Source organism: Motacilla alba, chromosome 10, assembly GCF_015832195.1.
Source record: "Motacilla alba alba isolate MOTALB_02 chromosome 10, Motacilla_alba_V1.0_pri, whole genome shotgun sequence".
Lineage (NCBI taxonomy): Eukaryota > Metazoa > Chordata > Aves > Passeriformes > Motacillidae > Motacilla > Motacilla alba.
In genome coordinates, this window is record NC_052025.1 from 10558827 (window position 1) to 10573913 (window position 15087).

General features: G+C 40.7%; 2 protein-coding genes across 6 annotated transcripts in view; both read left to right on the top strand.

Moving 5' to 3' along the window:
- The first annotated feature begins 1110 nt into the window (after nt 1-1110).
- Nucleotides 1111-9859, top strand: SPATA5L1 (spermatogenesis associated 5 like 1). Of its 2 annotated transcripts, XR_005258112.1 has the most exons (9): nt 1353-2429; nt 3427-3612; nt 4229-4393; nt 4885-5094; nt 5476-5703; nt 6594-6728; nt 7386-7511; nt 7819-8026; nt 9596-9859. XR_005258112.1 is itself a non-coding variant. In XM_038146868.1 (8 exons), the coding sequence occupies exons 1-8, from the start codon at nt 1353-1355 to the stop codon at nt 7969-7971; spliced, it is 2280 nt and encodes a 759-aa protein (XP_038002796.1). In that variant the 5' UTR covers nt 1111-1352; the 3' UTR covers nt 7972-8168. The 2 variants fall into 2 exon arrangements, 1 of the variants encoding a protein (XP_038002796.1); XM_038146868.1 differs by lacking the exon at nt 9596-9859 and having other exon boundaries at nt 1111-2429; nt 7819-8168.
- Nucleotides 9860-10027: 168 nt separating this feature from the next.
- C10H15orf48 (chromosome 10 C15orf48 homolog) overlaps nt 10028-15087 on the top strand; it is a 30146-nt gene continuing 25086 nt past the window's right edge. For 2 of the 4 annotated variants that reach the window (XM_038146871.1, XM_038146870.1), the window contains exons 1-3: nt 10028-10214; nt 10544-10632; nt 11388-11448. In XM_038146871.1, the coding sequence (XP_038002799.1) occupies nt 10173-10214; nt 10544-10632; nt 11388-11448 (192 nt within the window). In that variant the 5' untranslated portion in view covers nt 10028-10172. Of the gene's footprint in view, nt 10215-10543; nt 10633-11387; nt 11449-12078; nt 14014-15087 lie in introns of those variants that run through there. The other 2 variants (XM_038146873.1, XM_038146872.1) reach the window with 2 other exon arrangements.

Consider the following 15087-nt stretch of genomic DNA (forward strand, 5'->3'; position numbering starts at 1 on the left):
AAAGCACCCCACAATTCATGGCATGATCTAAGAAGATGGGGGACCAAAACTTCTCTTAAATGGTGACTAACATTTCTCAGAGCACATACTACAACAGGTTTACCAAATGTTGAATGAATATCTGTGTCTTAATTACTTGAATCAGCAGCTTCTCAAGCCAATGGTGTGGCTCCCCACGTTCTTTTAACCAGCGCCCACAGCTGAGTCAGTGGTGACTGCTGGTGGCAAAGGAGCAGAGGGAAGCACTGGCAGGGGCACAGGAATGGGGACGCCCAACATTTGGGAACATGTTTTAGAAGCACCATACAAACAGGCAGTGCTGAGAACACAAAAAAAAAGAGGGCACAGAAATGAGGGTGGCCAACAAGCCCTGTCGTGACCAGCTCTGTGGAGAACAAGCCAGATGACAATTAGAAAGGGGGTCAGTGTATTTTGTCTGTGGGATGAGGGTATAAGAAGTCTCCAGGGCACAGCACTCACCTCACAGGCATTGCTTTGACAGCCCTTCAAAAGGGAAGGCCTGGGGCAGTGGCTGAGGGAAGGCATGAGCGAGGTGGTGGACATTGAGTACTGTGGCCGTTTCTGGGTCCCTCAATTCAGGAAGGACATTGAGGGACTGGAGCAGGTCCAGAGGATGTCAACAATCTGGTGAAGGGCTGCCAAGGATGCCAAGATGGTGAAGGGCCTGGAGCACAAGTCCTATGAGGAATGGCTGAGGGAGCACGGAGGGCTCAGCCTGGAGAAAAAGAGGCTCAGGCAGGACCTTATTGGTCACCACAACTCCCTGAAAGGACGCTGTAGCCAGGTGGGGCTTGGGGCCTCTTCTCCCAGACAGGACAAAAGGCCACAGTCTCAAGCTGTACCAGGAGAGGCTTTGCTTGAATATTAGGAAAAAATTCTTCGCAGGAAGGGCGACTAGATATTGAATGAACTGTCCAGGAATCACCGTCCCTGGCTGTGTTTAAAGAGAGACTGGAGGTGGCACTGAGTGCCACGGTCAGACTGACACGGTGCCGTTGGCACACAGGCTGCATTGGACGGTTCCGGAGCCCCGTCCCCGCCGAACTCATTCCGCGATGTGTGGGGGCTGAGGCGGGGCGCACTGCGCGTGCTCCGCTCTGGCGCATGCGCGGGCCGCGTGTCCGCGCGCGAGCGGCTCGGCTGCGCTCCGGCCCGCGCGCTCCCTGCCCGGGGTCCCGTCCCGCCCGCCGCGGGTCGGCAGCGCCGGGCGGCCGCGGTGCGCCGGGCGGCGGCGGAGCGGGAGCCCCGCGGGAGGGCGAGACGCGGTGAGTAAGGAGCCGACGGACCCGCGCAGAACAGGGGGGTTGCTGCCCTCCCTCTCGGAGGCGGCGATGGAGGCGGCAGTCTTAAAACTGCTCCCGCTGGACCCGGGAGATGAGGGCACGCAGCGGTGCCGCTTGGGACCTGCCGCGCTCTCCTTCCTGGGAGCCAGGATCGGCGCCCCGCTGAGGATCTCCTTGCCCGGCGGCTGCTGCGTGTGCACGGCGTGGCCCCGGCACGACCTGGCGGACGGGTACCTGCAGGCCGACCTGAGCTGCAGCAGCGCGGGGCTGGCGGCGCGGGAGCTGCGCGGCCTCTCGCTGAGCGTGGGCCGGCTGCAGCTGCTGCCCTGCGCACCGCTGCGAGCGGCGGCTCTCAGAGTGGTCCTCAAGAGCGCCGCGCTGAAAAAGTCGACTCCCAGAGCGGTGTTGCAGGAGACGATCAGAGAACTGCTAAGAAATGTGTACGTTTCGCCTCGTTATGTTGTTACTGTTGCCCCAAGTCCCGAAAATCCCGTGGTGTATATTGAAATACTGTCTGCGTCTCCTTTGGAGGAGGGAGCTGGATTGATAACTCCCCAAACAAGCATAAAAATTAAGGAGGTGATCACTTTAGAATGGTACAGACATCTGTCAGAAGACACTGCGAAAACACCAATTGCGGGACTGGATGATGTGGGGAAGTCTTTGAAAGAAATGATTGATCTGCCTTTCCGCTTTCCAAAAACTTTCAAGAAGCTGGGTCTTTCTGTCCCGAATGGAGTTCTATTAATTGGGCCCCCAGGTGTAGGGAAAACGCTAATGGTAAAGGCAGTCGCAAAAGAACTGGGTGCGTATCTGTTTGGCATCAGTGGCCCAGCCCTCCATGGTTCAAGACCAGGAGAAGGTGAAGAGAATTTGCGAAGAGTCTTTGAAAAGGGCAGAGAGATGTCAAACGAGGGCCCAACCATTCTCTTTTTTGATGAGATTGATTCTTTATGCCCAAAGCGAGGAAGTTCCAGCAATGCTCCTGAAGATCGTATTGTTGCTCAGTTGCTGACGCTGCTGGATGGTGTAGGGAGTGAGGGCAAGATGGTCATTGTGGCAGCCACAAACAGGCCTGATGCCTTAGACCCTGCGCTGAGGAGACCTGGCCGATTTGACAGAGAGGTAAATAAACCCTGCTACTCATACACTCACATTTTTCTTTCCTTATTGAGGTGGAAGGGGGCTGTAAATAGGTTTTTTTAATGTCTTCTAGTCATAGTGGGATTCTTCAGGTTGGGACAGGTGTCTTGTTTCTGTCAGTAGTTTGCTGCAACTTGAGAATGGTTGTTTTGGCTTTTTTTACTCAGAACACTGAGAGCTCCATATACTTGAAAATGGATGGGAGGAGTCTTTTTGTTTCATCATAGAGACATTGACCTGATCTTCAGGGGGTTTGTTTGCTTACGGATGCTTAGCTTTACAGGATTGGTTTTTTTCCATTTAAATCCTAGATTGAAGATTTGTGCATTTCTCCTTAAAAATTTATTGTGACAGAGAACTAGTAACCTGTTGCATCAAAACTTCTGTTCAGGTTTCAGTAACAGAGGTTGGGTCTACTCTGGAAAACTTCTCCTAGCCTAGTAGTCCAAAGAAGAAAAACACATGCAGTTATACAACACACAGTGCTTGTGCTTGTATTGTTTATTTTCCTGGCTAAACCAACTCCTAGGTCACCAATTTAATCAAGTTGTTTAATTTTTTGGGATTTATATATTGTTGAGATATATTTTTATGATGATGTTTTACTGGGTTTTCAATAATGTATGAATGTTTATCTATTTTATTTTTTCCTATCATATTAGTCTAATTTAGTGCTTGTGATATAAGGAAATTATTATTTCAGTTTTACGGGACTTGATAAATGCTATCTGTTAGTGTTTTATTAAAAACTCTTTATGCAAACACTGTTCCCTTGGAAAGCAGATGGCATTTTAAATACTTGTCATTTGTATAGTGCTGGCAGTAGGTTTCCTGTAAAACTCTTTAGTTGGGATATAAGTATATATAAATTTTCAGTAGCCAATATAAAGCAGAGACAAAATTGCTTGCTTAGGTCTGTAAAATAAATGCGTATGGCAAATTATCTACTTAAATTTTTTGTTTATTCTGTTTGGTTTAGGTTATTATTGGGACCCCAACAGTTACACAGAGAAGATCCATCCTGCAGTTGCTTACGTCTGACATGCCCATTTCTGCAGAGGTTGATTTGGCTAAGCTGGCAGAAATGACGACTGGGTATGTTGGAGCTGACCTTACAGCACTCTGCAGAGAAGCTGCCATGCAGGCTGTGTCCCGCAGCTCTTTGGTATGGTTGCAGATTAGTCAAGAGCCATGTCAGTAATATTTGTACTACCCTTTCCTCATTAATCCTTGAACAGCTCAACATGTTGAAGCTCAACTTGTTGCACCAAGCATATTATAAATATAATTATGTTATTTTTGCTCATCCTTTCAGTTCTCACCTAGTTCTGTTACTGCATCTGTGGTTTAATAGTGCCATTTTATAGCCTACTTGAGATAAAATGTATTGCATTCTTCAGTGGGTGGTGAAAATGAATTTTGCAGCTTCTTTATTTCTACTCACAAGATTGTAGGATGAGATGTATGTTAACCCTGAAAGCAACTATTTGATTTAGCAGATCACTGTCTAACAGAGCTATAATTTAGGGACTAGTAGTTTTCTCTGAAACATTAATTTCTGTTAAAATTGTTTTTTTCCTGTGTAAAAACTTGCTATTAAAAAGATTATATTTTACTTTATGTTGCGTTTTTGTGTCTGCAGTGTTTAAGCTCATTAGGTCAGGAATTTACTTCCTTATTAGTTGTATTTAGCCTTATGTGAAGCTTTTTGCAGATTAATGCAGCATTTAAGTATTTCATTAAAATGTTGTTAATATGCTCTATCTGGGCTTATTTTTCAGGATTCAACTGAAACTGAAACCATAATTAACATGGGAGATTTCCAAGAAGCTTTTAAAAAAATTCAACCATCCTCTTTTCGAAGTGCAGTTGGACTAACAGAGTGTAAACCTGTGACTTGGGAGCAAATTGGTGGTCTTGAAGATGTGAAATTAAAGTTAAAACAGGTAACGTATTAAATTAATTTAGATAAACAGCTAATTTCTGATATGTACTCCAAGATATTCTGTATCCTGCATTGTGAAAATTATTTCTTTTGCAAATTACCTGATTATAAATTGTATTTTAAACATTATTACACTGTTGCCTTGCAGTCACAAGATACCACCACCAAGCTTATTACTATCCCATGATATAGTAATATCACGGGAAAATAGGCATATTTTTAGTAGCTAAAAAACACTTAACTTGTAGCTAGATAATTTTTCCATTCCTGAATATTTATCCAGGGATGGCTCTTTGCTGTTACCTCTTCAGGTTTGCTTTTAGTTCTGTTTCAAAGAGAAAATTTAAGCAAGGGGCATTATATGAAGAAAGACTAAATCATTATTCTCTGATTTCCAATTAATGTTTGTATCAAGGAGAGGAAATATTGTACTTGGCTGTTTTATTGATTGCTTGTTACTAAAATTTTCATCCCTTTTTTATGTACTGCCAGAGTATTGAGTGGCCTATGAAATTTCCTGAGGCGTTTGCCAGGATGGGCCTGTCTCATCCCAAGGGGATTCTTCTCTATGGGCCCTCTGGGTGTGCCAAAACCACGCTGGTGAAGGCTGTGGCCACAAGTTGTCACTGTTCCTTTCTCTCTGTAAGTGGTGCTGACCTGTTCTCACCTTACGTTGGAGATTCAGAGAAGATTTTGTCTCAGGTACAGTTTTAATTTGTGTAGGTTCTGTAGTCTATTTTTGGTTGATTTTTTGTTGTTGAAAAGATGATAGAGCTCTCATCTGATTATAAAATAGAAGTGGCTTAGAGATTCACTTGTAAATAAAGTGAGAGTCTATCCCTAAAATTATACCAGTGTTAAACTTTGGATTTCTAGCCTTTTGTTTTCAGTTCATTTAGGAATATAAAAAAGAAGCAGAATTTGCCAAAAGTAAATGTAAGCCAGAACAGGTGTTAAGAATCATTACAAATGTACCTTCAAAGTTAAATAAAATACAGAGTATATGTAAGTGGGATTCTTTTTTCACCTTACCTGATAGAATGCAGGCATTAATGTTTCATTTTATTAACATTTGTTGAAAAGGTTTTTCGCCAAGCAAGAGCAAATACTCCAGCAATAATATTCCTAGATGAGATTGATTCTATCTTGGGATCTCGGGCGCTCTGCAGAGCTGGCCATGGTGTCTCAGAGCGGGTTCTTTCTGTTCTTCTCAATGAATTGGATGGGGTTGGGCTGAAAGTTACAGAAAGAAGAGGAGGCAAGCTGCAGCTTGAGGCTCAGTGCCAAGAACAAAGTGACGAGGAAAGAAAGGTATTTATGCTCCCTTTTCTGTATAGGAAGAATGAGAAGTGCTGTCCAGTTGTTTCAAAAATTTTACGTGTTGGCATTCACGTTTTAATCTTCAAATCATTGGACTTAAAAACATGCAAGAAGCTGTTTTACTCTGTCCTAATTACTAGTTTTTAGAAGATACTGTATATAGGCTGCTGATTGTTTTTACATATACTGTTCCTCAGTGAGGCTTTGTTTGACCAAAATACCCACCCAGGCTAATGAGTATTACTAGTTGAGTGTTCATCTTCTGTCACAAAAATCCTTTTCTTGACACTAAAGTAAATTTTTAGGTTGATTGTGTGATTTTTATTCCTAAACAAGTTCCTCCCTGTGCTTACTTTTTCTAAGTACTTCCCCTACTTCATTTGCAGTTTTTTCTCGCACATGATGCATACAAAAGCAGCACAGTTATGATCAGTTACTTATTTAAACACAAACCTGTACCTTCACTTGTCAGTGAATTGTTCACAACATTTAATATTTAGCTTTTTTGTATATAAACTTTTTCTTCTTATGATACTCTTGGGGGAAAAATAAAGAAAACAGTTCCAGAATTGTAGGATGGTGAATTTTTTTGCATATAGAAAAAAGGTTCTTCATTACAATCTGGTCAAAGGAAAGTCTTTATTTATTGCCAAGGCACATACTAACTATATTTCTTCTTTGTCATGTAATCTGCCCTTCACCAAGGCATTTTTTAACCTCAAGAAAGATAAAATACTTATATCGAAGGGAAAGTAACTACATGTAAAATTAGGTTATCTTTTTGCCCTTCCCCTCTTCTCATTAGTAGTTAACTAATATCTTTTGATAATATCTATCTCAAACCATGTTGCACTAATTTGTTTACATGATCTCTTACTCAGCTAGAGTTTCAGGAAACTTTGAACAAAGATGTCATGGTAGTTGCTGCAACAAATAGACCAGATATGTTGGATGATGCCTTGCTCCGTCCTGGAAGGCTGGACAAGATGATTTATATTCCACCTCCAGATCTGAAGGTATTACACATCTATACATGGCTTTAAAGGGAGACATATTAATTGCCAGCATACTTTAAGAGAGAAGGGGGCATATTCCTGTAACATACTTAACAAGTGATGGGTGTTTCACTGGAGATCAGTCAACAAATTCAAGGTACAATGAAAAAATTTTAAAAGTAATAAAGATATTTATATTTTAAACACCAATAGCATTTTAACTGGTGTAGGTAGTCATCATATTGCATATGGAAAATAGAGAAAATGTGTATTTACAAAATCAAGCTACGGTTCAGGAAATATCAAAATAAGTTATCTGTCCTTGCTTCAAATCATTTTTGGGTACTGTTCCCAAGGCTAGTGTAGCTATTTGTCCTGAACTTCACAAAAAAAAAAAAATAGTTGTCCCAAAGCATGCCAAATCAGGCCTGTTCAGCCTAAAATACTGTGTTTTCATGAAGCAAGGAGTGACTGTGAATAATAGACCTTAAATATATGAGACAGCCAGAGGTACATTATCTCCATTAATAGCATTTTATTCTTCTGCCAAAACCAGGTAGTTTTGGTGCTTTTCTGGATTTTTCTTTGGCTCTAATTTCAAGTTTGGTACTACTTTGGAGAAGGATTAATTTTTTTGTTGTTGTTTTGTTTTCTTGCATAATATGCACCAATTTACAGGGAAGACTTTCCATTTTGAAAATCTGCACCAAAAAAATTCCATTAGATACTGATGTGTCATTACAAGATGTGGCAGGCCTAACAGACCTCTTTTCTGGAGCTGATATTGAAAACCTGTGCAAGGAGGTAAGAAATATTCCTGGCTCATCTGTGAAATAAACTCTAAATAACAACTTTGAATGGAAAAAGAGAGCTAACTCATAGATGTTACTGAGCCATCTGTAGCAGAGATGCTTTCCAAATTTCCATTGAAAATCCAAAGAAAATGGTTAAAACAGAAGAACAAGGATTCATTCTTTGCTGTTTTCATTCAATGCTGTTTTCAGATGCTGTAACTAATGCTTTGTTCCTTGTAAAATATTTTAGAATACTTACAGTATTCTTTACAATTTAAAACATGATAAGGACTAAGTTGTTTTTTTTTCTTTTAAAGGCTGCTTTGTTGGCATTGCAAGAGAATGGACTTGAAGCAACTGCTGTAAAACAGGAACATTTTGTGAAATCATTGCAGACTGTAAAACCATCTTTAAACATAAAAGACTTGGAATTTTATGAAAAATTCTCTAATCAAGAATTAGCCCCTTGAATCTATAAAGGAGTGGCATAAGTATTTTTAAATATATTACAAAGATTTTGAAAAGGTTTGCATCTTTCCTGCTTTTTAACACTGTACTTACTGTAGTTTTCAGGGAGTGTGAAATACAGTAAAGTGTCATTTTTAAAAGTTCTGTAATTTAAATGATGAATAATAAATTAAAGTCTTGTTTGCTTTGGGCAGGTTTACATCTGATGAAACAAGTAATTGAAATACTTAGATAAATCACTATGGAACAGCTTAGTGTTACTGTAGATTTCTGACTTTTAAGTACAAAAATGGCATAATAAGAAAATGTAAAATGTGTTGTGAAGTCTCCAACAGACAGCAAATACATAAGAAATAGAAAAGCCTTCAGGAAATTAAATTGGAAGAAGTCCCACTCTATATAAAATGCGAGGTGTTTTATATGTGCCCATCTAGGCTTACATTCTTACAAGCAGATTCCAAAATGCACTGGCAGTGAAAGGGTTACAGTGCTTAACTCCTTGGTGTAGGTTTGGAAGTCAGGGGGTTTGGGAGTAATTTTAGATTAGTTACTGCTTACTGTACAAACATTTGGATTGAATAAGCAGATACCAAGTATGTAATCAACTCAAGCTGTAATTTCTTCTTTAGAAAAGGGAGTTTGCATAATGACAATTTCTGCAGAATTATTTCCCGCACCCAGCCATTCCTTGTCAGTACATTTTTGTGAGTTGCCTTCTAAAATACACAGACACTTCCAAGGAAATTGGTATTACATGTATGTAGGTGTGCATTTTAACTTACTAGAGTAGGAAGTTTTTTATTATTTTTATTACCTTTTCTTTTTCCCAGTGAAGATGCTTGTGGACAAAATACACCACTGTCAAAGGCAGCTCATTATTTTAGCTGAGGTTCAGAAATTGTAAGCCCACTAACAATTATTTGTCTCTCATAACAGGCACACTAGGGACTGCACTGAGTGTGGTTTATAGAGAGATGGATCACAAAAGGAAGTTCCAAGGCAGTTGGTGACTGAGGAAGGCAAAAGGCAGTAGTAGAAGCTGTTGAAACCTAGGAAAGGGTTCAGATACAAACAACTGCCCTACGGCTTGGCTTTCATCACCAATTTATAGAAAGGACCATCCTGTAGCTTTATTGGTAGCTACAAATAGACAGTGCTTATAAATACACAGTGGTTTCTCAGCAGCAGTGCTGAGAAAAAGCATGAAAACTCTCTGTTAGGCTTCCCAGTGTTTGAGAGTTTGCATTGGAATTGCTGATCTCAAAGTTGTTACACTAAGATGCTGCCAGCTCCTCAAAGATGCCGCTGCTTTACTTCCACGCTTGCTCCCTAGAAGGACCAGCTGAGCTGCTTGTGCCCTGTCATGTCTGTTCTTGCTGCAGTACAGGCAGCCTCTCCTTCCTCTCACTGCTTTCCAGTGGGCAAGAGAGAAGGGGAGAAGCCAATGTACAGGAGTTGCCTGCTCTCACCTCCAGCCTGCCCTGGTAGTTTTTCTCAGAAAGGGATATTGGGAATTGATAGGAACTATGGAACACAAGAGAGTGATGAGAACCTGGGCCTGGCTTGAGCTTTTGCTGCAGCATGAGGGGACACGGTGACACCGGGCTCTTCTTTTGGTCACTATAGGCACCTCTCTGAGCTCTGAAGAGGCAGGCTCTGTCATCACCTGGGCGTTTGCCTAGATACCCTGTTCTTTGGGCAGCTGCCTGGAGAAGGGGACAGACAAGAGGACAAAGGAGAAGTGGAGAAGCCAGGTTGGAGCGCTGCAGTCACGGAGAGAGAAGGGGACAGACAAGAGGACAAAGGAGAAGTGGAGAAGCCAGGTTGGAGCGCTGCAGTCGCAGTGAGAGAAGGGGACAGACGAGAGGACAAAGGAGAAGTGGAGAAGCCAGGCTGGAGTGCTGCAGTCACGGAGAGAGAAGGGGACAGACGAGAGGACGAAGGAGAAGTGGAGCAGCCGCGGGGAGAAGGGTCGGCGCAGGAAGGGCGCGGGCCGCGTCCCGCTCTGTCCGGCCGCTCCCTTGGCGCCTGCAGGGGGCGCTGCCGGCGCCGGGCCGCTCCGGGGCGGCCGCTGGGGGGCGCGCTGTGCCGCCCCCTCAGGGCGCGGGGCTCAAAGAGCGCGGGGCGGGCCCGGGCGGCCGCTCCTGCCTCGGCCGGGAGCGCTCCGAGCCGCCGCCTGTGCCGCTCCGCAGCCGCTGCCAGCATGAACAGGGGCATCTTGCACACGCTGAAAACGAAAAAAGAAGTGAGTCTGCCTGAGGGGTCGGGGCCGGGGTTACCCGCCCGCGGGGAGGGATGCGCGGGGCTCGGGCGGCTGCGCCGGGGCTGCCTCTTGATTTCCCGAGGAAAGGGGACCCGCGTAAAGTTCATGTATTAAAAGTGAGGCGTGGAGAAGGGTAATATAGAGGTAAAAGTGAAATTCGCATATCAAAAGTGAAGTGGTGTAAAGAGTAATACAGAGGTAATGTACGGGAACAGGTGATCCCTGCCTAGTTCTGTGTTACCCTTGCTCCCCTACTCGTGGGTCTGTAGCTGGGACATGAGATCAGCTCTTTTCTCTATTTTATCTTTCAGCTCATTCCCCTGGCTGGAATATTGTCCTTTGCAGCAGTTGGGGCGTTCTCTTTTTGTGTCTATTCCCTATTCTGCAAATCTGATGTGATGTAAGTAAAAACTTACTGCTTGGAGCCTACCCTAACTTGTTTTATTCAACCAAGTATTTGACCTTAATGTTTTACATACAGAAAAAAAAAAAAAATAGGTGCCAGGCACATGTTCCAGAGTACTGATAATAACTAAAGTATCTGCAGATTGTAAATAATGAGGAAGTTAATTAATTTGGAGTGTAGTCCAAGTTATTTCCTAACTTTTGATTTAATGATTATGTGGTTTTTGCTTAAGGTATAAGAAGTTTTAAATGTTATAATTAAGAATTTCATATAATCACATAGGTAGATGAGATGCACATATATTGCAACCAGGCTATTGACTTGTATGTAAAGAACAGTGTTTGATAGTATTCCAATGGCTTGGCTGATAATGGGTGCCAAATCCTACACTCTTAAAGGTTTTGGGAGTTTATTTATTTATTTTAAAGTGATTGGCATAGGCATTTTAATTGTTAGGGTAAAAGTCTCCTTACTTTGTGTCTTTATTCAGTTTTGATTTTTCAGCTTGCTTCCCTCACCATGATATGTGAACAGTGCTGGCTTGCTTGGTGCTTTGGAAGCTGCAAATAAAGCAAGCTATCATTGATTCCTATCCAGATTTTAAAACACAGTGCCCAAACCTGTAAACTTGTGTTTTGGGAACTCCTTACTAAAGTGAATAGCTCTACTATAGACAATAGGCTGCTCATATGAAAATGTGTTCAAGGACATACCTTAAAACATAATACCTGTTTTATCTTCTTTTAAAGCATTCACAAGATTGGCGGTTCAGAACCATGGCAAAATATTGATCCTGCCAAGCCTCAGAAGGTAATTTGTACATACGTGTAAATAGCATGAATTTCCAACACAATGAATCACTTCTTTCAATGTGTAAGAACTAGTAAAATATGAACAAGAGAACAAGTGTAAAGTTGACATCTATCTAGTTAAAAGTGGAAACAAATGCTTCTTTCATTACTTTGTCTTCCCCCTATTAGCTAATGATAGGGATCTCTTACACTGTAGGTCAGATCTTCAATTCATACCGTGCTTCTGGTTGTTGTCCCATGTCCATTCCCACTCCAAACATCCATTTACTAATTCTGTTGATAACAGTGGAAACTTGGAGTATAGAGGGAGTGCTGTTTACCCTTACTTTGTTCCTTAATTACAGAATTGAGTAAGAATGTTTGAGTACTGTAGCCTGAAGGAAAAATATCTTAATTTATTAGAGCACTTAGGATAAGGAAAAGCAAAATTATTTGGCGTGATTACTTAATTAATATCCAAGTGATTTTCTTCAACAAATTATGTAATCTGTTGCATATTTCTGAAAGGAGAATGTAAAGCCACTAGAACTTCTTCAGCAATACGCTCCTCTTTGATATGGGGAGGTGTGGGAGTGGAGTAAATGCTCCCTGGGATTTTACTAACTTTCACATTTTCCATTTCTTCCAGCTGGTAACAATCAATCAGCAATGGCAACCTATAGAAGAGCTGGAAGAGGTCAAAAAGCTTACGAAGTGAGAAGTTTCTGTTGCCTCAAAAAGGTACCCTATGAATCTAGTGGAATCACTTCTGCACAAACTTGACTACTGAAATCAGTGTGCGGAAATGCTTCTGCTACATTTTTAGGGTCTCCCTACATTTTTTTGGCCTCTGGATGAGGAGTTTCATGTTGCTTTAGAAACTGGCATACAGCATCCACATAGTCCAAAAATCTGAATCAAAATATTCATTTTCAATAAGCATTTGATGTAAATTCTTGAGCATTCAGATAGCAATTATAGATCAAAAAAGCCTTCATAGTTTTTTTAGAATTTCAGGATTTGTTTCAAAATATATTAGTTTTGCCATTTTATTCATTTTTAATAAAATAAATTCTAAATTTGTACATTTCATGTAAATTCAAAAGCCCTTCTAAATTGGGATTCCTGGTCTCCTTACTTTTGTTCTGCATTTCAGTGTTGTATAGAGACCGAATTCACAGCCAGAGGATCTTTGTATGGCAGCATATGTGGTCATACAGTACACTTGCATTCCCTGTCTGTGTTAGATGTGGGGACAGATTAAGTCAAAACTAATGTTGTGCTGCAAATACTGAAACTTACCCACTGAGGAGTCCTGTAGGTTATTTAAGGGTGCATTTGAGACTGCAGATTTAGAACCTCAAAACGTAAGAGTTAAGCATGGCTAGAAGGGAAATGAAAATCAGGTAATTTCTTTTGTATTTAAATGTTGTTCATTATTAAATTTTTTGACGTTACTAGAATTAGAAAATCTGCATCATCCAAAACTACACAGTGTTAATTTCTTCTTTTTGTGCAAGGTTGTTCAAGCGCAAGCTGCAATGTACTGCACAATTAACAATATTTTTAATGATTACTGCGTGCTATTAGGAATATCTCTTTTATCAAATAGAAACTAACTGATTAAAATTAGGAATGATTCTATGAAGAGACAGTTCCTCTTTAAGCTTCTGTGTGTTTGATTATGGGTTAGCCAGGGAAAGAATGTAATGGGCAGGTTCCCAGTAAAATCTTGAGGCAATAAGTGCATCCAATGGCAGAACAGTCCTTTTCTAGATATTTTCTGTATGTGCCTTCTTCCAAGCAGTTTCTCAGTCTATTCCACAGGGTTTTTTTTACAATGGATGATCAGAATTCATAATCCTTTCTGTGAGGAAGAAAGCAAAAGTGAAACAACTGCTAATTGGGGAAAGTCCCCTTAAATGAGTAATAGTCAAGTGCTTTAGGTTATTCTGCTGCAGCAAAGACAAACTGTCTCCTGAATTCCAAGGTAGCTTGGCTTCAGAAGCTGTTTTCTTCAGCTGAGAAAAAAAAATAATCTAAATGTTGCATAAATATTTGTTTATCTAGTAAGGATGACTCAGCAGCATTTATGTTTTAGAGTGAGAGGAACTACTAGTCTTCAGAGTAAGTCCTTAGCCTGCATTTAAGGAATGACATTACAAGAAGATTGAATATCATCGAACCACAAAAATACAGGGCTCTGAGGAATACAAGTTTTATGTCTTTTAAAACAGAAAATATTTTTAAAACTTTCTCTGTATCTCTGTATTTCTGTATTTCTGCTGGACTGTAGCAAAAACAAAGTGCCATGCTCCGAGTTGATGCATTAATTGTTCTTCAGTAAGTCACTTTTTTTGGCTGCAAATACTATGATCTAAGTATCTGTCATCATTGGGAAAATAAGTGTAAGCAAATTTTAGTTAATTTTTGTATTTAGCCACATTTCAGTGATGTTTCCAGTAGCACATTAAGCAGTGTGACTGCTGTCACACTGTGTGACTGCTGTCAGTCACAGGTTGTTGCTTATTTTATCATGTCCTGAAGCATAACACTGTGGTAATAAATCTGTTTTCCTTTGTAAGCTGTTCTGCTTTTCTTTATTAATACAGATTTTTGGGGAGGGTTTATACACAATATAAGAAATCAAAATAATTTTTTGGCAATTCAAAAAGATTAAGAATAGTGTTAAAGCTCTTAGGGTTTTGTGTCTCCTCTGACTGTCCCTAAAAATCTGTCTCCTGCATAGAGCATTTTTTTCTTATGAGTAGCATACACCAAGACCAATTACTGTGTCTCCCCAATCAGCTACTCAACATAAATTTTTAAAACATTGTACAAGTTATTTCCTTGTTCTACAAACAGTAAAGATTCAACTGGTTGAATTTTATGAGCTGATGTTCATGAGAACAGTAAGGCTTCCCTGATCTGTGTCATGCCAACCCATGACTTTTAATTACATGAACAGTTTAGAGACTATTGAAATAATTTAACACCTTTCTTATTTCTCTGTATTTCCTTTGCTGTCTTTAGTCTCCTACTCTATTTTATTCTTGGTTTTGGTTTGGTTCATGTTGGCTTTTTTTACCAATCACTATCTTTGCTCACCCTAGCTAGTACATTTACATGGAACTATATCACTTCCAAATTTCATATTAATTATGAAATTTAATAAAAATGGTCACTAGTTTGTTAAGAGTTTCCAATATAGGTTAGAAACCATTAGAAATGTGTTTTAATAGTTCTAATCACTATTAGAAATCCATCATTAGAATCTATGGTCATGCTTCTCTAAATTTTTCTATGTAGTCTATAAATAAATGTAAATATCTTTCTGGAAGAACAGAATATTAGAAGGCTGCTTTTTGCAGTGTATATACAATGAATTGCTAATTTTTGTTACTACAGTAGTACTTCAAGGCCTTAAAACTGCAGATACTGTGGTGCTGTGGTTATCAGAGTGTGTTGAGATTTTTTGTTTCTTTGCCTGTGATAGCCCCAGTGTCAGCATTTCTCCTTCTGACCCCCTGCATTTCTGTGCCACAAGGTGCTATTAGTGTAGTTCTGCACTGTCTGGTCACTTCAAGTGGTACCCTTATGCAGAAGATAGTAACTTACAGAGGGGGCTGATGCAACTGTTGAAGGAAGTGGTTCATCC

Coding starts and splice junctions, on each gene's coding strand:
- SPATA5L1 (XM_038146868.1), top strand. CDS start 1,353: ATGGAGGCGGCAGTCTTAAAACTGCTCCCGCTGGACCCGGGAGATGAG. Junction 4,394..4,884: donor TGAAATTAAAGTTAAAACAG/GTAACGTATTAA, acceptor ATGTACTGCCAG/AGTATTGAGTGGCCTATGAA. Junction 7,512..7,818: donor TTGAAAACCTGTGCAAGGAG/GTAAGAAATATT, acceptor TTTCTTTTAAAG/GCTGCTTTGTTGGCATTGCA.